We start from the raw sequence: 20,527 nt of genomic DNA, 5'->3' as shown, positions 1-20,527 counted from the left end.
GAGGAGCTGGGTGTGGAACCAGTTCTTCGTCCTGGAGGAGTACACGGGAGACGAGCCGCTGTACGTCGGGAAGGTATGATGGCATTTAACGTCCTTAGAATACCTCATCAGTTACTATTGATTATCTGAACTGGCATCTGCATCCAACTCTCAGATATTATAATGCCTGTCAGCCTAAACTCAGGGCCAATTATAAAACAAACAAATACATTTGATGGACTTTTTCTAGCATAATGATTCATTCTAGTTCATAACATGCCAGCTCATAGCAACGGCTTGAATGAGCTAACACTTTTCCTACAGTGTTTGTGCTAAGCTAGGCTAACATCTATCATCAAAGAAAACCACGAGGTCAAACGTGTGGATTTGATTTCGCTAACCTGGTGTCCTCTGACGGACTCACTCCACCTACTGGCTCAACTGGTGTCCTTAGCTTCACTCTGACGTGGATAAAGGTGACGGTCAGGTGAGATACGTCCTGTACGGAGAAGGAGCGGCGTCCGTCTTCGCGGCCGATGAGAAGACAGGGGACATCCACGCTATCAAGAGGCTGGACAGAGAACAACAGGCGTACTACACCCTGAGGGCCCAGGCGCGAGACCGAAGCACCGACCTGCCAGTTGAGCCCGAATCCCAGTTCGTCATCAAAGTCCAGGACATCAACGACAATGAACCCAAGTTTCTGGGGGGTCCGTACATCGCCAGGGTGCCTGAGAGGTCTCCTGTAGGTGAGTCTGAACACCCAAAGAGTCAGAAAAAAACTCACTTAAGAGACCGATGCAAGACTTGCTGCGTAGTTGTTGTTATCGCTTTCGTCCTTGCGATAAGGAACAACGGATGAAGACAGATGGCCGCTGTCTTCGTCGGCTTGTTGAATAAAGTTGTGTTTTGAATGGTTTCGGCGTAGGTATGTCGGTGGTGACGGCGGTGGCAACAGATGCTGACGATCCAACTTACGGCAACTCAGCCAGGCTGATTTACAGCATCCTGCAGGGTCAGCCGTACTTCTCTGTTGAGCCAAAGACAGGTGAGGAGGACACACCTGAGTCCTTCTAAAGACAACAGATGCGACCCCCCCCCCCCCCCCCGCTCTGAATCATCCTTTTATTTCCCTTCCAAGTCACATGATTCATTCACATTGGTCCGGTGTGTGTTTACAGCCTCGCTGTATTTGTGAGGTGAGTCGACATTCTGTAGTTATCAGTGATTATGAAAAGCAGATTTGAGTCGGGGTCTGGTCCAGGGTTTCTCCCTGTTAACAGGCAGTTCCTCCTCAGCACTGTCCTTGTGGAGTGCTTGCTGGTGAGGGAATTATCCATGGTCTTTGTAAATGTATCTTCCTGCAGGTGTTATCCGAACAGCTCTTCCTGACATGGATCGGGAAGTGCGGGACCGCTACTTGCTGGTCGTCCAGGCTAAAGACATGATTGGTCAGACGGGCGGTCTTTCAGGAACCACCTCCGTCACTGTGATGCTGACCGACGTGAATGACAATCCACCTCGATTCCCTCGCAGTGAGTCTGACCGCTGACCTGCAGGGCAATACGACGGACTTTCACGACCTCCTGTCCTTGTATGTGTTTGCCCGCGTGTCCCCTACAGGGAGTTACCAGTTCAGCGTTCCGGAATCTGTACTGGTTTCAGCCGTGGTTGCGAAGATCAGAGCTCTGGATATGGATGTCGGCCCAAACGCTGAGATGGACTACAGGATCCTGCACGGAGATGGACTGGGGACCTTCAGCGTTCTCACCGATCCAAACACGCAGGAAGGACTGGTCACGGTGCACAAGGTACTTTTCGGTTCAATTAAAAACCTTTAGCGGCTTGTACCCCGCCGCTCGCCCGTCGACTGCTGGGATAGGCTCCAGCACGACCCGCGACCCGGTAACGGACAAAGCGGCCCCGCGAGATAAATGAATGAGGCCACAAGAACTCAGAGCAGCCATTCCCCCCCCCCCCCCAGACTCTGGACTTTGAGAAGAAGTCCAGCTACATGCTCCAGGTGGAGGCATCCAATCGTTACGTGGATGCCCGCTTCCTGTCCAAGGGTCCGTTCAACGACGTGGCCGCAGTCCGCCTGCTGGTGGAGAACGTCGATGAGCCGCCGCTCTTCTCGTCCCGCCTCAGCAGGATGGCGGTCTCTGAGGCGGCTGCAGTGGGAACTCACGTGGGTTCTGTTTTGGCTAAAGATCCCGACGCCACAAACATCCCTGTCAGGTACGGACGTCAGCGACAGGTACGCAGTGAAGAAGTGTGCTGCTTTTTTTTTACGTCATCCGCTCTGTACGCACGCAGGTACGCTATAGACAGGAAGACCGATGCGGATCATTACTTTAACATTGACAGCCAATCAGGTGTGATCACCACCGCCAGGCCTCTGGACAGAGAAGGCGTTGCTCTACACAACGTCACCGTCTTCGCCACAGAGAGCCGTAAGTCTCACGTCAGCACTGGTTGTTATCCACATGCTAACAAGTTAGCGTTAGCTGATATTTTTGCATGCACGTTCCTGTGGTTTTCCAGTATTTATGCTAAGCTACTCTTTCTGTCTGTTGGTTTTTTTTTGTTTCTTATTAACTTTAAGACAAATTCTCAGATAAACTTACCTGTGACGTAAACAGGTAAACAGCTGCGTACCTGACGGGCGTGTGTCTGTGCGTGTCAGTGGATCCGTCTCAGGTGGGGAAAGCTGTGGTCCTGGTTTCCGTTACGGACGTGAACGATAACGCGCCGGGCTTCGCCGCTGAGTATGAAGCGTTTGTCTGTGAGGACACCGAACCTGGGCAGGTAAACCTCACACCTTCTTGAGTCTTAAAGGTCCCATATTAAACCCTTTTTCCACAAGTCAATGCAGTTCCCAAACAAAGCAATTTAAATATAAGAAAATAGAGTTTAAATCCGTGATTGATATTTGTCCTTGGACCGTTCAGGTCATTCAGACTCTGAGTGCCGCGGATCGAGACGAACCGGACAACGGACATCACTTCCTGTTCGCTCTGCCCCCTGAGATTTCTGGGAACCTCAACTTCAGCCTGAGAGACAATAAAGGTAAAAGTCCACGATAAGAAGCGTGACCTTCATTTGACCTTCAGCAGGACCATCGCGTTTGTCTGTGTCTGCAGCTGGATCCACTTCTGTATTAGAGAGACACAGGTTGTTACCCCCCCCCCCCCCTGCTGTCCATTCTCAGACAACACAGCCTCCATCCTGACTCGCCGGGGCGGCTTTCTCCAGCGGGACCAGCCGGTTTACGTCCTACCGGTGGTGGTTTCAGACGGCAGCAGCCCGCCTCTCAGCAGCACCAACACGCTGTCCATTGTCGTCTGCACCTGCGACGGTGCAGGAAACCGCCACGCCTGCACTCGGGTGTCGACGCCACTGTCGGTGGTCGGCCTCAACACTGCTGCCGCCGCTGCCGTCCTCGCCTGCGTCCTCGCGCTGCTGGGTAAGACACCTCCGTACAATCATTAAGATGAAGCGCCACGATCGAGGCGTCCGACCCTTCCCGTGTCCTCAGGCGTTGCGCTTACGGTTGCCGTCCGTCGCCAGAGGAGGGAACCGCCGATGATGGACGATGAGCGCGGGATCCGTGAGAACATTGTTCATTATGACAGTGAAGGCGGAGGGGAAGAAGACACCGAAGCGTTCGACGTGCTCGCCTTGAGGCACCTCAACAAATCAAAGCAAACCAGACAAAAGCCAGAGCGGATCCCACCCGAGCCCGTCGCCAGAACGCCAGAGTCCGGGACAGACAGGAAGAAGCTGTTCCGGGACTTCATCCAGCGCCGGCTACAGGAGGCAGAACTGGACCTCACAGTGCCCCCCTACGACTCGCTGCGAACCTACGCCTTTGAAGGTTCCGGGTCGGCTGCCGAGTCACTCAGCTCATTGAACTCGATGGAGTCGCTGAGCTCCTTCGAGTCTGAGCAAAACTATGAGTTCTTGAAAGAATGGGGGCCGAGGTTCAGGAAGCTGGCAGACCTCTACGGACACCATGACGGGGGTGGACTCTCCTCATAGCCCTCAAGGGGCATGATTTATAGTGTAGCTTCCTGTTTGGATCTTTCTCTCCTGTCTTTGTTTGAGTCATCTGAAGTGGACAAAAGTCACATGACCTGCAGAGCTGGATCAGAGGCCTGACTTCAGACATGCTGAAACAACTGACCCAAACCAGAGCAGGTCAACTGACACTTATCTGACCCAGACCAGACCCAGGCTACCTCTCCTAGAAAGTCACTCCAACATACTGAGACCAGAACCGACCCAAAACAGACCCAATCCAGCCATCCTCGGTCAGACCCGATCCTGCCGGCCTCTTCCAGACCCGATCCAGACCGACCAACCCAAATGTTAGAACTTGCTAACACTGCTGTGTGTGTGAAATGCAGATGGTGGGAGTTATGTGTCGATTGAAGTCCCTACGGCTAATGCTTAGCTCAATGTCGGTTTGTTTTTTCTGAGTATTCACATCCCAGCATGTGTCCACTCATGATTGGTTATTCCGATGGTTGTAAATACTGTCATCAAATGTAACAAAGGTCAGTTTAGAAATAAACGTGTAAATGTGAACCATATGGACTTCTTCTGTTCTGACAGTTCAAATGTGATTGCCTCTGTATCAACAGGCAAAGGGCAAGATTAAAATATGAAAAGAAAGTCAACTTTAACAAATCTTCAATGTAAAAAGGAATAATTATAAAATAATAGATAGATAGATAGATAGATGTACTTTTCTCATCTTCCTTCGGGAGGCGCTGTAGTCACCGCTGCACGATAACAGAGAGTTTTATTTTGATAGTGTCACAGTTGGAGTGGAACAGAGAGGAGTTTTATTTTGGAAGTCTACCCCGGACGTGAATTCTAGCCCGTTCCGGGTCACGTGTCGCTGACTCGGGCCGCTCTCTGTGACGTGCCGGACGGTTTCTCGAGCGATGGGGCCCTGGACGGTTTCGTGCGGGTCTCTGCTGCTCCGCCTGGCCCTGCTCGTCTCCTCGCCCGCCGCGCTGAGCGCCTGGGACGCGGACCTGGAGCTGCTGGATTTGGTGGAGGAGATTCCACAGACCTTCTACCAGTTCATGTCCCTGGACCAGGTCTGTGCTCGCACATCATGTGTCTCCATGGTAACGGCATGGCGGCCGCTGGCTGGTTAGCTCAACCCGATAGCCGCACCGAGTACGCGCATGCAAATGGGCCTACGCTCGTTAGCAGCCGTAGCTAATGACATCTGAACCGGACCAGCGGGGCCCGGTTAGCTCTGGTTAGCCACACTGGTGAGTCCAACTACGTGGAATAGACCCGATTTATATTAGAACTGGTCCAGAGAACAAACACACGCAGACACACGCACACACGCACACACACACACACACACACACACACACACACACACACACAGCTACACAACCATACAGTTACGCTAACGCAAAGAGGAAGCTAGCAGCGTGTGCTGTAGAGGCCTGCAGTTATCATTGTAGTTAGAATTATTCACTGTGTGTCTCTCTACCTGTCTCTCTCCCTGTCTCTCTCCCTGTCTCTCTACCTGTCTCTCTCCCTGTCTCTCTCCCTGTCTCTCTACCTGTCTCTCTCCCTGTCTCTCTACCTGTCTCTCTCCCTGTCTCTCTCCCTGTCTCTCTCCCTGTCTGTCTACCTGTCTCTCTACGTGTCTCTCTCCCTGTCTCCCTACCTGTCTCCCTACCTGTCTCTCTCCCTGTCTGTCTACCTGTCTCTCCCTGTCTCTCTCCCTGTCTCTCTACCTGTCTGTCTGCAGGACGCCGCAGGAACAGAGATAAAGAAGGCGTACAGACGGCTGTCGCTCTCTTTGCATCCCGACAAGAACAAAGACGAAAACGCCGAGACTCAGTTCAGACAGGTTATTATTATTATTATTATTTTATTATTTAATGTGTGGATATTTAACTGTAGCCACGCATGCTGCTACAGCAGGCGGTGGTTGTCGTGGCAACAAAGGCGTCTTATTGCATTCGTCGTTCGGTTTTACAGCTGGTGGCCATTTACGAAGTACTAAAGGACGAGGAGAGGCGACGCAAGTGAGTACGCAGCCGCCCGTCGGCCAATGAGAGGAGGGCGCCGGGCGTCGCGTCGAGCGTTGCGCTAACTCAAGGCTCCGACCGCGTGCAGGTATGACGACATCCTGGAGAACGGGCTGCCCGACTGGCGGCAGCCGGTCTACTACTACAGACGAGTGAGGAAGCTGAGCAACACAGAACTGGCCTTCCTCTTCTTCGTCATACTCACTGTGGGACACTACGTGGTCATCTGGTCCATGTACCTGGAGAAGAAGTTGGTGAGGCAACCAATCACAGACGTCCGTGCAGATAAACCAATCACAGCGCAGCATCGAGACAAGCGGTCCTCCGTGTGTCCCAGGATGAGCTGCTGAGTAAGAAAAAGAGAGACAAGAAGAAGAAGAAGCAGCAGCGCAGCCCCCGACCGGCCGAGGACCTCGACCAGGACAGGACGGACAGGTGCAGCCGTGACTCCGCCTCTGGGCTTCCTGTTGCTTAGTTACTTGTTTGCGATTCGCTGATTGTTGTTTCAGGGTTGAGGACAGACCTCACTGGCAGGACATCCTCCCTCTGAAGCTGAGCATCTGGCTTTACATGTCCATCAAGAACCTGCCTCAGACCGTCCAGGTAGGGGCACGGGGGGGGGCGGTCCCGTCCTGGTATCCGGGCTTGGGTCCTGGTCCTGGTCCTGGTCCTGGTCCTGGTCTGAGTCCCGCTCTGCGTGTGTTTCAGGAGATGAAGCAGCACTATGAGGACTATCAGCAGATGAAGCAGCAGCAGAAGGAGGAAGACGAAGCTGAGGAAGACGTCCCCTGCAGTAAACGCTTGAATTCAGTCGCGTCTTTAAACGTAGAGATAATCGATGTTTACTAACGGTGCATTCAAAGGCAGTCGGGATGTTTTTAAACGGGAACACGGAATGACTTCAGGTCGATCCATCCACAAACTGTCCGCTCAGGGGAGAAGAGGCCGAAGGTCAAGAAGCTGAAGGTGGAGTTTCCTGTTTACGAGCCGTCCCGGGAGAACCCGAACCACCGGCGTGACGATCAGACCACCTCCATCGAGGACATCGAGGACCAGATGGACGACTGGCTGGAGGACTGTAAAGCCGCCAAGAAGGTCAGACCTGTGATCAGTTCGGGCCTGAACATCTGCTCCTCTGAGTGATGTCACTTCCTGTTTGTGCTCCTGTCCTCAGGCTGCAGAATGGACCGACGATGATCTCAGCCTCCTCAGCAGGTTGATGGTTAAATTCCCCGGAGGATCACCAGGTCGCTGGGAGAAGATTGCTCATGAACTGGGCCGATCAGTTACTGATGTAAGCCGGGGGGGGCGGGGGGGGCGGGGGGGGTCGTTCCTGTAAAACATTCTGAATCTGTTTTCTCCAACAGGTGACGACCAAAGTCAAGCAGGCCAAAGACAACGTGAGCCACGTGTCGGGTAAGCGCCGCCGCGGTTCTGGGAGGTTCTTCATCGGGTTCTCCCGACGGGTTCCCGAGGCCCGCCAACGTCGCTGTGCTCCGTGTTTCAGGTCTGGTGAAGTTGTCAGAGCTGAAAGGATCTCGTCTTTCGGCGAAGTCGGTTCCCGACAGCCTGATGACTCAGAGAGGAGGCGGGGCTTGTGAAGACGAGCAGCAGCAGCAGAAAGACGAGGAGGAGGAGGAGGAGGAGGAGGAGGAGGCGGCTGTATCGATCAGGAGGAGAACCAGGAAGCCGGCCGCAGATGACGGGGAGGTGAAGCTCAGGGTTCGTCGGCAGAGAGACTTCGACCCGTCGGAGGTGGAGGAAGAGGAAACGGAAGCTCACGAGAGCCGGGAGAAGACGGACGCCGCCATCTGGACCCAGAACCAGCAGAAGCTGCTGGAACTTGCTCTGCAGCAGTTCCCCCGCGGAACCGCAGAACGCTGGGACCGCATCGCGAAGGTGGTCCCGGGTAAGACCAAGGTGAGGACGCCGTTGGCCCGTCTGCCCGCTGAGAGGCTCGTTTATAAATGACCAATGAGGAGATTGAAGGTGTTGATCAATGAAGGACTGACGAAAGGATTTATCCGTGTTTTCTCTACCAGGAAGAGTGTATGATTCGTTACAAGATGTTGGCCGAGCTCGTTCAGAGTAGGAAACAGGCCAAAAGCTGAGTCCCATCCGCCGCCGTGACCCCTGACCTCCTGGCAGGTGAATCATCTGACAGGTGTGACTCATCAGGTTCAGTGTCTGCTACTTTTCATTTTTGTGTCCAGGTGAGCTGCCTTCTGATGAGACCGAGTTATTTTTTTATGCGATGCGATGTGGTTCTCACCTGTTCAAAGTGTGTTTGTGTGTCAATGGAAGCCTGACCTCTGACCTCACAGCTTCACGTGCCTTAGCTGCATTCAGCATGCTGTCAACCGGCTTTTGTTGAACTGTTCAATAAAAGTATTTATTAAGTCTCGCAGTTTGTTTTTCCCTCGCACAACACAACCAATTTCCTTTTATCTAATTGGTAAATAATTAATCATCTATGATCAAAGACAACTAATGTATTGTTAATTGTTTACAATAAGTAACTTTCACCTTTTATTTTTTTATTTTATTCTTTTTTTTCCTCGTAGCATTTTTGAGTTATTTAGTCGTATTTCTCCACAGTGGTAGATTATTTCATGACGACGTCACTTCCGATTACGACACAAGAGGGCGGTAGAAGAAGAAGAAAAAAGTTGTTGTTAACGGACACCAAACACAACTACGTTTTCACCCTAGCATGAGGGGGTTCGGACCATGCTGCGTGTCTGTCTTCATTTATCTTTTATCAGGACAACTCTTTGTGCTTTTAGCTTGAAAAGCTCGCAGCGGAAGTGGGCGTGTCGTAGAAGCGTCCGAGTTAGCGCGTTAGCAGGTGGATGTTTGTCGAGCTGTTTTTGGATAAGATGCCGAGAGTTAGGGCGGAGGCGGAACTTCGGACTCTTAAGGAGGTCAGAACTAAATGTTTACGTCCTGAAATCAAATCAAACTTTATTGATTTCACAGAACTTCGGGTCTCATTCTGTCGCTGTTTACATTAGCTACTTGCTAATAACTCTTCTCTCCCTTCTGCCTCTTCGCTGTTCCTCTCAACCTCGCGTCCCCCCTCCTCTGTTCTCCTCCCTCTGCTCCTCTCTCCTCTCTCCTCAGTGTCGGTACCCTTACCCAGCAGAGACTCTGTCTGATCTTCAGATGGTTCGCTCCGTCTTCTCTGACCTCCATCTGTTTGTGGACTTTTACTGTAAGCATTCATTCATTCATTCATTCATTCATTCATTCATTCATTTTGTTAAAGCAGAACCTTCTAACTGCCTTTGAAGAGCCGGTGCTTCGTGTGTGTGTCTCTGACTGATCATTGATTATTGATCAGATGCGCTGTGGTTCTGTCTCAGGTTTTCCTAACAAAGTCAAGAAGAAGCTGGTTTACCTGAAGGGGACGATTACCTGTGTGCCTGTTCACGGCCAAGGTGAGTCTGTGAGGACGCCTCCTCCTCAGCCTGTAATCGATACCAACCCGATCTCTGATCAGTGTAGCTGATCAATGAGTCGGATTCTAGTCTGGTCAGCTGTGATGTCATGTGTCTTGCAGGAAGCGGGTATCATTTCCCAGTGTGCATCTGGCTTCACGAGATGCACCCGGTGTCCAGACCGCGTTGTTACGTCTGTCCCTCTGTCTCCATGGTGATCAACCCGTCCTGCCCCTGCGTGGACGCCGTCGGCAACATCGCTCTGGACGGGCTGACCAACTGGACTCCTGTACGACGCAGTGAGAAATGCTCGGGCAGCTTCTTAGAAGCGTCCAAATTAATTATAACATTTGAGCACCGGGACAAAACGTACTTTTATTTATTTATTTGGGAGCAAATTTAACAACAAAGACATTTCAGACGCGAACGATCGGAGTTTGAGCAGGTCATAACGAGCCCCCACGCGGATGTCACTTCCCGTCAGGGCGTGTCCAACCTGTTACTGCTCGTGTCCGAGATGAGGAACGCCTTCCAGAAGGACACGCCCCTTTACTCCAGGCGTGCAGTACAAGCCCCGCCTCCTGCAGATGAACAGCTGTCACAGTCGGGTGGAAGGTGAGCTCGCATTAAGCGTCGTCCGATGATGTCATCCATATATAAAATAAAATATTAAATTATACAACTCCTCCTCCAGCCTGCCGCACCTCAGCTCCTCTTCTGTCACCTCCCAGTCGTCTGGACAGAGAGGTAAACTTCCCGGGCGTCGCACCAAGACTTCCTGTTTGTCTCTAATTGATCTCATTAAGCTCCTCCCCCCCCATTTTTTGCAGCCAACCAACAGGGACAGAACAAAGAGGCGCGGTCGTACACGGAGGAGCTGCTGGGAATCGACTTCAGCGCTCCGTCCTCCTCTTCCTCGGTCGTCCCCTTCCTTGACTCCTCCTCCTCCTCAGGTGAGATGAGAAGCGCCTGTTCTTGGTCATGTGACTACAGACTCCCCCCCCCCCCGCCCGTTCTTGCAGGTGTCCCCCCTCCAGACCCTCTCAGCAGGCTGATGGGAGCTCTGAGGCTGGACGGAGACCAGCGAGGACACTCGCCGGGACAAATGGTCCGGTCAAAGGAAGCTCCAATTGGACCTCCTCAAGAAGCCCGTCCTGGGAAACCAGTAATTCATGTTGAGCAAATAAAGGTGAGAAGGATCGGTTCTGACTGGTCCACACAGGAAGCAGCTGGTCCCAACTTCCTGTTCACCCCCCCTCTTTCAGATGTTGGCTCGTCTTCCTCAGGACCGGGCCGCCATATTCCTATCTTTGATGTCAATGGAGGGGCGGAGTTTTCTACCCAGTGATGTCATGGAAGCGGTGTGTTGGGTCAAAGTTCATGTGTGTTATTTCCCAAATAGGGAGACAAACAAACCAAATATTGGTCAACGTATCCCACAATGCCGTCTGACAGGAAGCCACAGGAATGTTTTGTTTTACTTCACAGGCCCAACTGAACAGAGATTTCCCATCAGCCCTCAGGTTTCTGACTCACAGCTGCCCCATCTGCCAGGAACAGGTCTCCTTCAGCAAAGTGAGCGACGCCCCCGCCCGGCGGAGCCAATCAGCAGACGGCGTCGCCTCGCTGTGACTCACGGCTCCCGTTTCTTCCTCTTCTTCTCTGTCTGAATCGACCGTAGATCATCACCATGACCCACTGCTCCTGTTTCCTGTGTCAAACTTGCTTCAAGACGTTTTTCTCGTCGGCCATTAAAGAGAAAAGCGTCAATCAGCTGGTCTGCCCTCAATGTGGCAAACCGGAGATCAAAGGCCACGGGGAGTTGGAGGAGTCCGTGGACTATTTCAACCTGCTGGACACTCAGGTGAGCGGGCCTGACCCGTTTACCTCCCGGTTCTGGTTCTGGTTCTGGTTCTGGTTTGCTGATGCGGATATTTGCTCGTAGATCCGTCACTTCCTGCCTTCACAAATCCACGAACTGTTCCAGAGGAAACTCCGAGATCGAGCCCTGCAGGAGATGCCAAACTTCCGCTGGTGCGCTCACGTAAGTACCCCCCCCCCCCCCCCCCCCAGGGATTAGACGACCCACAAAGTAGCCCTCGGAAGTCCAGGTCGGTCCGTCTGTGTTCCAGTGTTCTTTCGGGATGCTCCACGAGGCGGACCGGTTGAGGATGGACTGCCCCAGCTGCAAGAAGAGTACCTGCTGTCAGTGCAGGTCGCCTGTAAGACAAACACTCGACCCGCAACACCCGGTCCCCCCCCCCGGTCAGAACCACGAGCCTATGGCCAGCCTCTGTGTCTCCAGTGGTCCCCTCAACATCAGGGACTGTCCTGCGACCAGTTCGGAGTGTGGCAGCAGCGGAACCGGCCCGAGCAGCACGGCGTTACGCTACACAGCAACAACAGCATCGGTACGACCACAGCTCCCCCCCCCCCCCCACACACACACACACACAGCTCTGTTGATTCGTGTGCGCCGTCTTCGTCTCCTCAGAGTGTCCGAACTGTCAGTTTGTCTTCGGCCTGTCCAGAGGAGGCTGTCTTCACTTCACCTGCAGCCTGTGTCAGCATCAGTTCTGTGGCGGCTGCAGCCGACCTTTCAGACCTGGATCAGTGAGTACACATATTTGTGTATATTGTGTATGAATACTTTATACATGTTTTTGGACCAGACTAGCAAAGTCCACAAGTTCTTTCTCTCCATCTGCCTCAAAGAGGTGACATTTAAAAAAAATATATATTTCGACATGCGTAATTTATACAAAAATATACCGGAAATGGTAGAAGAAGAAGCCGTAGCGACTTCCGTTGTGAACAAAACATGGCTCCGCCCCTTTTCTGCTTGAAACGTCAGCGTTATTTCGCGCGTTTGCGCTCAGCTTCCTCCTTTAATGTCTCCGGTAACGCGTTCGTCTCAGATATTGGACCGGTTCCGTCTTTCCCTCGCTCTCCTTCAACTAGCTTCCGGGAATAGCAGAAGCGCGTTTAGCTGACGTCGCAGACGTGCGCAGTAACGACGGCTTGAACCGAAACATCGGAATAAAAGTGTTTTCATGCCCCCTGAATCTTGATCGGATTGGGTCAGACTAATCCGATTAAATGTGTCCATGTAAACGCACCTATTGAAGAAGACGACGCCCACCCTCGACTGTTTTTGGGTCAAAATGTTTTCTTCAGAGACACATTTCACCTGAATTTACCGAAACGTGACGCCGACCAGGAATGAGAAGCCGCTCTTCGTCTTTGGGTTCTGTTTGGTCTCAGGCCTGCGGCTTCTCTGCTGAATGCGGGACCCGGGGGCTTCACGCCCACCACCCCAGGGACTGCATCTACCACCTGAGGGACTGGAGCCTGGCGCGGCTACACCTGCTGCTCCAGGTGAGAACCAGCTGAGGCGCGGCTGAAGCGACGCCGGGACGGCGCTCATCGGGTGTTTGTTGTGCCCGACAGCATTACAAGGCAACTCCTACCTGGTTGGAACCGGCCAATGGCAGCGCGGGGGCCGCCAGTCAGACAGGTGAGCGAGGAGGAGTCGTTTCACTCGCCGGGTTTGACTGGCACGTCTTTGTTTTTCCAGGGGTGTGTTTGGTTTCGGAGCTGAAAGACGATGGCGGCGGCGGAGGAGGGGGAGGGGAGCAGCCCTGTGGAAGAGCCGCTCCAGCTGGATCCGGAGGCTACTGCCAGTAAGACCAGTGCTCCCAGTACACGCTCAGTCTGCGTCGTCACTGGGCGTACAGTCTCCACCCGTCTGTTCCCGACAGGACGCACTACAAGGAGCGTTTAGTGGAGCTCGTTCACCGTTGCCATGGCGACCCAGCGGTCGTCTTCAGCTTGGCTGAGATGAGGGCGGAGCTCCGACGGTGGAACCTCGCCGTACCGGAACGAGCGCCGGACGAATCGGAGCTGGTGTACGAGCACCGCCTCCGCCAGGTCAGTAACGGCGTCACCATGACGACGCGACAGCCCTCCCCATTCCCTTAATTTGCCCCGATTGCTCTTTAAACTTTGTACTGAAAACTTTTAACCGAAGTTTTCTTTTGACAAATTTTAAGCCTCCCATCCACCTCAGCCAATCACAGCACGGCGTCTCGAATGTGTCCACAGAGTCTGTGCGGGTGGCTTCCTCTGACGAAGCGGCGACACTGAAACGAGCCCCACCGCTTTGCTTCCTCACCTGCTGCTGAGCAACTGACTCCGCCCATCGCCTGACTTGGCGACCAATTATTGATTGGCGGTTGTTTGTAACCAATCTCATTTCAAAGAGACGTTTTGGAGCCGTCAGTGCCGAGGGGGGCGTGGCCAGCATTGAACTAATCAGAGCCCGACCTTTCGAAGCTCGTGCTGCTAGCGAGTGTTGAGTTTAACGAAGTATTCTCTCTGCACTTTAACCGTTTCAATAAACGTCTAAACGCACGTTAGCTTCCTCTCATCTGTTTCCACGGCGACGTGCTAATTTATGTAAAGCTCCACATATGACATCAAACCAGCCCAGATTGTTGTTTTTTTAAACTTTTATTTTTTTCCAAACAGTAAAGATATAAAATGTATTTTCACCCACAATGCATTGCTCCTCATCCCTGCTCCTGCGGAACTTGCCCGTCGTCTCTGATCACATCGAAGGGATGGATCTCCCTGACGATCCTCTTACCGATCGTTCTCTTGTTGGCGGCAATGACTCGTCTGGACATCAGGTCCACGTCTCCCCCTGAACAAAATGGACGAACGGACACGGCGGTGAGTTCCTCGGTCCCGGGCCCCGGGTCAGCTGATCTGGTTGCGTCTCGCCTTTTACCTTCCACGTCCATCAGGACCCCTCCGGCCTCCGACACGATCACCGAGCCTGCGGCGATGTCCCAAACGTGCACTCCGATTTCGTAGTACGCCTCGACGCAGCCGGACGCCACCAGGCACATGTTGGTGGCGGCCGTCCCTGCGCCGCGAATGCTGCAAACACACACACACACACACACACTGTTCAAAGTACACGTTCGCAGTAATACTGCGTGGCTGCCGAAGCGATGCAGTATTTACCCGTGGACGGGGATGGTCAGGACCTTCCTCAGGTTCGAGAAGATGTGGTCGACGACTTCAGGTTCTCTGTTGGAGCCGAACTCCGTGGCGATGATGGACTGACGGATGTCTGAAAACACGAGACGGGCTTCACTGCCGGATCACAACGCCGTTACATATCAATACCGATAGGCCATTGATCACTGACCTTCCTGATCAGACACCTGTATCGGCTCTCCGTTACAGAAGGCTCCCTTCCCCCGCCTCGCCGTGAACATCTTGTCTTCCACACAACTGTAGACGACGCCGAACTCCACCTGGTGTCATAGCGTAGTACAGCATGTGATACTGCAGTACTACTATAGTGTACTAGTCTGTAGTACTACTATAGTAGTACTAGTCTGTGTAGTACTACTGTGTAGTAACAGTTATTCCTCACCTGCCGGTTGACGCTAAACCCGATGGAAACCGCGACGAAAGGAAACCTGCTCGAGACAGTAGGTTTAGTGACATCTAGTGGTGAGGGTGCACATTACAACCAGCTGCTCCATAATGTCTCCGTTTCTGTAAAACACACCCATGAACAAAGTTGGTCGTCCCGTCGATGGGGTCGATGATCCAGGTGGGCTCATCGGTGAGGATGGAAGGTTCACCTGCAGCCACAGACTCCTCCCCTATGAACCTGACACACACACACACACACACACACACCTTTATATTTACCCAACATCAGTTCAAACATAAATAAGCATTCATTGTCACTACGACTAGTATTGACCTAGTAATAAACTACAAATAGCACACGTCGAGGGAGGCGGGGCCACTCACTTGTGCGAGGGGAACTTCTCCTTCACTGATTGGATGATGAGTTGCTCCACCTTCTGGTCAGTTTGCGTCACCAAATCAACGGAGGAATTCTTTGTCGTCGCCTTCCTCTCAGCCTGCAGAGCCTCGCGCACCACCTGATCCACAGAATGATCAGAACATGCAGCAGACTGCAGATCAGACTCCACTCCAGAGGTCAGAGGTCAGACTCTGGTCCAGGGTCAGCTGACTGCATGGGCCAGTACAGTTACTGGTGCCATTGTTAGAGTACTAATCTTTTATTTACAAAAAGAACAGAATAATTTAACAAGATATGTGGTGAGAAAAGCTTCCACCCTGTCACACACACACGCACACACACACACACACACGCACACACGCACACGCCGCGCGTTCCCACCCGTCCGGCTGTGCGTGCGATGGCGACGGCGTGGTCCATGGCCTTCTGCCAGCGGTCAGTCATGTTGCAGGAGCAGTTTGCGGACGCAAGAACATCAAACACCTGACGGGAACAGCTTGTTTTAATGAAAGAGAATAACTCCATCGCTGCAGAGAGGGACGAATCGATTCACACCATCCTGACCTTCTCTCTGAGCCCCCCCCCCCACACACACACACACCGCCATCGGACTGCCTTAAAAGGAGCCGAAAGGAAGAGGAGGAACTCCCTTCATTGTTTAACGTCTTCACTGAATGACATCAAAGTGGGAATGTGTTCGCGTACAGCTTATTATTATTTTATTGTCATTTTGCGTGTTTGTCGAGGACGTAGCCTTGAAACAGGTGATTGTAAACGAAGACTTGCGTCTTTAAAATCAACACCGTTTTAATTAACTTTAATTTAACGTAACATTTGAGTCTAACTTCGACCTTAAACATGACAGTGATTTAGGGTGACACTCATTTAACGTACAATCTCACCTGTTGTCGGCCAAGCGATCCGCACCCTCAACACTTCCGGGTTTATCTTTCCTTCTCTGCGTCGTCTGCTCACGCAAACAGCTGACCAATCAGAGAACGATGTGTCGCGCTTTTTGTTTTCTAGTTTAAAAATATATTTAAAAAAAACGTATTAGTTTTTTTTATATATCCATCAACGTGTTAGTTATTTTTAGATAACAACTGACCTGACTTTTATTCAACTGCAAACTACAAACAGACGTACATTCAAATCATTTAACAAACACGAGATGTTGATTTGGCTTCTGAAAAGTTTGAATGTGCTTTTATTTCTTTTCTTTACTCTCTGACAATAAATGCTAAATATTAATATATAAATACGTTAATTCCCGTTTAATTCGACCGTGCTTTGTGCACGGACGGAAACGGGACCGCTGTTACTTTCGCTTGTTGCACGTCACGTTCCCGACGCAAGAGGGCGGTAGAAGAAGAAGAAGAAGACCGAGATATAACAGTAGAAGAAGAAGACTTCCTGCCAGCTGAGCATTAAAAACACGGTGTTAGCATTAGCGAGCTGACACCTGAACCTGCTTATTAAAGTCGCTGCCGCCGTAAGTCTACATGATGTTGTTGTGAAAGTGTTTGAATCAGAGGACTTTTACGCGGTTTAAGTTAAGATGGCCGACCGATACGAGACGCGTGACATTACATTTCACGCTAGATCACAGTTAGCATTCGAGCTAACGAGCTACCTGACGAAGATGCTCAGTGTTGCAATACGATCAAACTGCTAAACTAAAGGTGACTTACTGTGACAGCGGCTGTTAAAGTTACTTTAATCGGTGTATTTATAAGTTGACGGACACTTTGAAGCAAAGTTATTATTCAGTCCCGTGACGTATCAGGTTAATCCGTTTATTTATAGCCTCCAGTCTGAACAGAACAAACACGTCATGACGGCTCATTTAGGTTTATTTTCTCAACCGATCAGACGTGACTGTCTGTCTGTCTGTCCTCCCTCCTCAGATACGATGCTGCAGTCATGTCTCTCCAGGTGACGCTGCAGCAGAGAATCGCCTCCGCGCAGGCATTGCTGCAGAAGGCGGAGCATCTCTGTCAGGGCGTGGAGGGTCACCAGAAACTCTGCAGCAAGCTGCGAGCGGAGCTGCGCTTCCTGCGGCGGGTGGAGGCCGGCGAGCTGCGGGTCAAAGAGTCTCACCTGCACAGCACCAATCTGACTCACCTCACGGCCATTGTGCAGTCGGCCGAGAGCCTGGAGGGCGTGGTCGCTCTGCTGCGCGTCTTTGCCTACCAGGACGCCGCCGGCGTCCGGCAGACTCTGGTGGTGGACGTGGTGGCTAACGGGGGACACACCTGGGTGAAGGCCGTGGGCAGGAAGGCAGAGGCCCTTCACAGCATCTGGCAGGGGCGGGGACAGTACGGCGACAAGAGCCTCATCAAGCAGGCCGAGGACTTCCTGGAGGCGAGCCGTCAGCAGCCGGTCCAGTACCAACACCCCCATGTTGTCTTCGCTTTCTACAACGGGGTCTCCTGCCCCATGGCCAACTGCCTCAGGGACATGGGCGTCGCCATCCGCGGGGACGTTGTCGCCGTCAACATGGTGGCAGACGACGACCAGGAAGAGGAACAGGAGGATGACGAGGAGGAGGAGGAAGAGGGGGAGGAGGAGGAGGCCGAGCCGACCCGGGTCGACCGGGCCACGGTCGTCGTCAGCCTGGCGTTTCCTGCTCAGGTGCAGGTGGAGGAGTGCCGGCGCGTCAACCTCGACATCACGACCCTCATCACGTACGTGTCGTCGCTGAGTCACGGCCGCTGCCACTTCACCTTCAGGGAGCCGGTGCTGACGGAGCAGGCCGCCCAGGAGCGCCACCTGCAGGTGCTGCCCGAGCTCGACGGCTTCATGAAGGACAAGGAGCTGTTCGCCTGTCGGGCCGCCGTCCACGACTTCCAGGTGATCCTGGACACGCTCGGGGGGCCGGGGGAGAAGGAGCGCGCCCGGGAGCTGCTCGCCCGCGTCCGCGTGGTGGACGACCGGCCGTCGGAGCGAAGTCTGCGTCTCACGCCCAGCGCCAAGGTCAACCAGCGCTCGCTCATGATCTTTGGGACGGGAGACTCGTTGAGAGCCGTTACCATGACGGCAAACAGCCGATTCATCAGGGCGGCGGCCAATCAGGGTGTCCGATACAGCGTGTTCATTCACCAGCCCCGAGCTCTGACTGAGGGCAAAGAGTGGAGGGCAACGCCTATTTGACCCACTGGAGGCGGAGACTATCTGTGTGGAGGCGGAGACTTTCTGTGCAGGGGCTGGTGGGAGGTTCCTCAGCCGATGATAGAAAGATGATCAATACTGATCCTGATTGAAATGAGATACCGTTAACTACAACATGTTCTGTTTGTTGAAGGATTTAAGAATCTATATTCAGAGATCAATAAAGAATGTAATCATGTCCTCCTCAGCGGTCGTTTGTTACACAAAGTGGCAGGAAGTAAAAATCAGACGGACAATGATCAATATGTCAACATGATCGGGGTGGAATCGATCGGTGACGATTTTCTCAGGTCAAACTTTATGACTGGATCTCAATGCTGTCATGTTAATACTGATAAGTTATTGATCGCCGACCTCCCTGATCCGACAGCTGTTTCGGCTCTCCGCCCTCGCTGTGATCATTTAACATCTGGCTCAGGGTCAGCTGATTGCGTCGGTCCAGTTACTGTTAATTGTTAAAAGGAGGAGGATGAAACTCCCTATAATATCCCTGCATCAGCTACCTGAGGTTAGCTTCCTGCTAACGTCGTCGTCCATCCTATTTGAAATCGGACGCAAACTGAAAATAATCTACGACAACAAGCCACGCATTGTTTTTGTTGGAGTTCAGCTGCTAGAGCTTTGTTCTAATATTCATGAAGCTAAATGCTGGCTTTGATAATTAGGCCTGCTATGACAGCTTAATGCTGTCATAAATGCTTTAGGGGGGGGGGGGGCGAAATGTTTTTTTCCTAGGGGGGGGCGGCAGAAAATAGTTGAGAAGCACTGCGTTAACTTGAACTCGTCATTAGGGACTCTTGCAGCTCATTGGACAGACAAACCAGCTGCTGAACTGCCATTGGCCCATTGCTTTATAAAAAGGTGCACCTGTCCTCTGATTGGTCTGCTGGATTGTAGCGCTTTAATTAAAATACAAGTTTAAAAAAAAAAAAAAACTGATTCGATGTTTTTCTTTACTCTTGTTATAAAATATATATGAATGTAACCGGATGGTTGGTTTGGTTGCCCAGACCTTCCTTGCTGGGGGAGGTAATTAGGCAGGCAGGTGTGGGAGGGCGCACCTGTAGCGCATTTGCCACTGATGAGGGGGGCGTAAAGGCGCTTCCACTCCCTCGTTCCGGGTCTCACTCTCTCTGCCCGGCTGGAGGGAGCGTCGGCTGGGTGCGGTCAGTCGCCTTTTCCCCGTCTTGAGGGCAGGTGAGCCAAGTCCGGTACGGCGGGGGGCGTCCCTGTGTAACGTTCCTAATTGCAGGGTGGCCTGCGGGGTGTCATTGCCTTGCCTCTTTTTGTACTCGCCTATTTTGGTATAGTTGCCTCTCTTGTTTTCTAGCCTCAGTGTTTGTTTTGTTTGAGGCTTTCATGTATTGGTTTGAATTAGCTTCCTTCCTCGAATGTGTGTGTCTTCATTGATTGGGGTTATTCAGGCGGTTGGTGGGGAAACTGTTTAGTTTTCATTTGTTAGTTTTGGTTGGACTTGAGTTTCTTTTTTTTTTTTTTTTTCTTTACTTAGCAGTAGCTTCCACCCCGGTTGTTTAACCTTGGTTAATTCGTTTTAAAGTGTATTATATAGTGTTTTAAAGGGAAGCCTATTTTATGGTTGTTAATTAGGAGTGCCGTGCTGGTGTTCATTGTCGGCGGACCTGTGAGTGTGTTCAGGGAAACCCTCTAGAAAGAGCTTGGGGATAAATGAATAAAAATAAAGATCTTTAGGTGAAAGGCCTAAGGTGGCGTTGTCGGAGCCGAACCGATCCCCTCAGATCTGCCACTCGTTTAATCGTATATGCCCTCTGCCACGTATATATTCTTGTGATCTGTGGGTTGGATTTTTTGGTTTATTTATGAATGCATCTGATTTAGATCATTAGAAAAAAAGTAATCTTCTAGATCGGTGATTCAGACTCTTCGACGTGTGACCGGGATGAATAAGCCTTCATCATGATGTAAGTCCCGCCTGCTGAATGTTTCCTTTCCTTTCTCATTCAGCTGCGTTGATTAATTACTCACTTTTAATA

The 20,527-nt window shown here is 51.9% G+C and overlaps 5 protein-coding genes across 5 annotated transcripts in view; 4 read left to right on the top strand and 1 right to left on the bottom strand.

The window, feature by feature from the left end:
- Window positions 1–4,020, top strand: part of LOC137904767 (cadherin-7-like) — a 4,526-nt gene extending 506 nt beyond the window's left edge. The window contains exons 2-12 of the mRNA XM_068748971.1: window positions 7–73; window positions 434–728; window positions 908–1,027; window positions 1,347–1,514; window positions 1,603–1,790; window positions 1,964–2,217; window positions 2,296–2,432; window positions 2,666–2,787; window positions 2,931–3,048; window positions 3,191–3,445; window positions 3,518–4,020. Coding sequence (XP_068605072.1) covers window positions 7–73; window positions 434–728; window positions 908–1,027; window positions 1,347–1,514; window positions 1,603–1,790; window positions 1,964–2,217; window positions 2,296–2,432; window positions 2,666–2,787; window positions 2,931–3,048; window positions 3,191–3,445; window positions 3,518–4,020 — 2,227 coding nt within the window. The remainder of the gene's footprint in view (window positions 1–6; window positions 74–433; window positions 729–907; window positions 1,028–1,346; window positions 1,515–1,602; window positions 1,791–1,963; window positions 2,218–2,295; window positions 2,433–2,665; window positions 2,788–2,930; window positions 3,049–3,190; window positions 3,446–3,517) is intronic.
- Window positions 4,021–4,931: 911 nt separating this feature from the next.
- dnajc1 (DnaJ (Hsp40) homolog, subfamily C, member 1) lies at window positions 4,932–8,454 on the top strand. Its single transcript, XM_068748622.1, has 12 exons — window positions 4,932–5,090; window positions 5,768–5,869; window positions 6,001–6,047; window positions 6,139–6,304; window positions 6,388–6,485; window positions 6,560–6,653; window positions 6,759–6,843; window positions 6,985–7,145; window positions 7,225–7,344; window positions 7,418–7,466; window positions 7,558–7,970; window positions 8,093–8,454. The coding sequence occupies exons 1-12, from the start codon at window positions 4,932–4,934 to the stop codon at window positions 8,159–8,161; spliced, it is 1,563 nt and encodes a 520-aa protein (XP_068604723.1). The 3' UTR covers window positions 8,162–8,454.
- A 475-nt stretch (window positions 8,455–8,929) lies between these two features.
- On the top strand, window positions 8,930–13,876 carry si:dkey-181m9.8 (E3 ubiquitin-protein ligase RNF31). Its single transcript, XM_068748970.1, has 18 exons — window positions 8,930–8,974; window positions 9,174–9,264; window positions 9,416–9,490; window positions 9,613–9,779; window positions 9,975–10,105; window positions 10,185–10,237; window positions 10,321–10,443; window positions 10,513–10,598; window positions 11,172–11,354; window positions 11,436–11,534; window positions 11,623–11,712; window positions 11,796–11,901; window positions 11,985–12,103; window positions 12,755–12,868; window positions 12,941–13,007; window positions 13,068–13,173; window positions 13,252–13,420; window positions 13,595–13,876. Exons 1-18 carry the CDS (start codon window positions 8,930–8,932, stop codon window positions 13,634–13,636), a joined length of 1,866 nt encoding a protein of 621 aa, XP_068605071.1. The 3' UTR covers window positions 13,637–13,876.
- A 118-nt stretch (window positions 13,877–13,994) lies between these two features.
- LOC137904467 (inositol monophosphatase 1-like) lies at window positions 13,995–16,302 on the bottom strand. Its single transcript, XM_068748650.1, has 9 exons — window positions 16,247–16,302; window positions 15,726–15,827; window positions 15,329–15,462; window positions 15,078–15,182; window positions 14,940–14,985; window positions 14,709–14,817; window positions 14,522–14,630; window positions 14,283–14,434; window positions 13,995–14,195 (listed from the first exon to the last, which is right to left on the bottom strand). Exons 2-9 carry the CDS (start codon window positions 15,786–15,788, stop codon window positions 14,062–14,064), a joined length of 852 nt encoding a protein of 283 aa, XP_068604751.1. The 5' UTR covers window positions 15,789–15,827; window positions 16,247–16,302; the 3' UTR covers window positions 13,995–14,061.
- Window positions 16,303–16,733: 431 nt separating this feature from the next.
- Window positions 16,734–18,697, top strand: c15h7orf25 (chromosome 15 C7orf25 homolog). The gene is made up of 2 exons (XM_068749040.1): window positions 16,734–16,836; window positions 17,252–18,697. Exon 2 carries the CDS (start codon window positions 17,268–17,270, stop codon window positions 18,495–18,497), a length of 1,230 nt encoding a protein of 409 aa, XP_068605141.1. The 5' UTR covers window positions 16,734–16,836; window positions 17,252–17,267; the 3' UTR covers window positions 18,498–18,697.
- Window positions 18,698–20,527: the final 1,830 nt, after the last annotated feature.

Source organism: Brachionichthys hirsutus, chromosome 15, assembly GCF_040956055.1.
Source record: "Brachionichthys hirsutus isolate HB-005 chromosome 15, CSIRO-AGI_Bhir_v1, whole genome shotgun sequence".
Lineage (NCBI taxonomy): Eukaryota > Metazoa > Chordata > Actinopteri > Lophiiformes > Brachionichthyidae > Brachionichthys > Brachionichthys hirsutus.
This window is presented reverse-complemented; position numbering and strand designations above follow the sequence as displayed.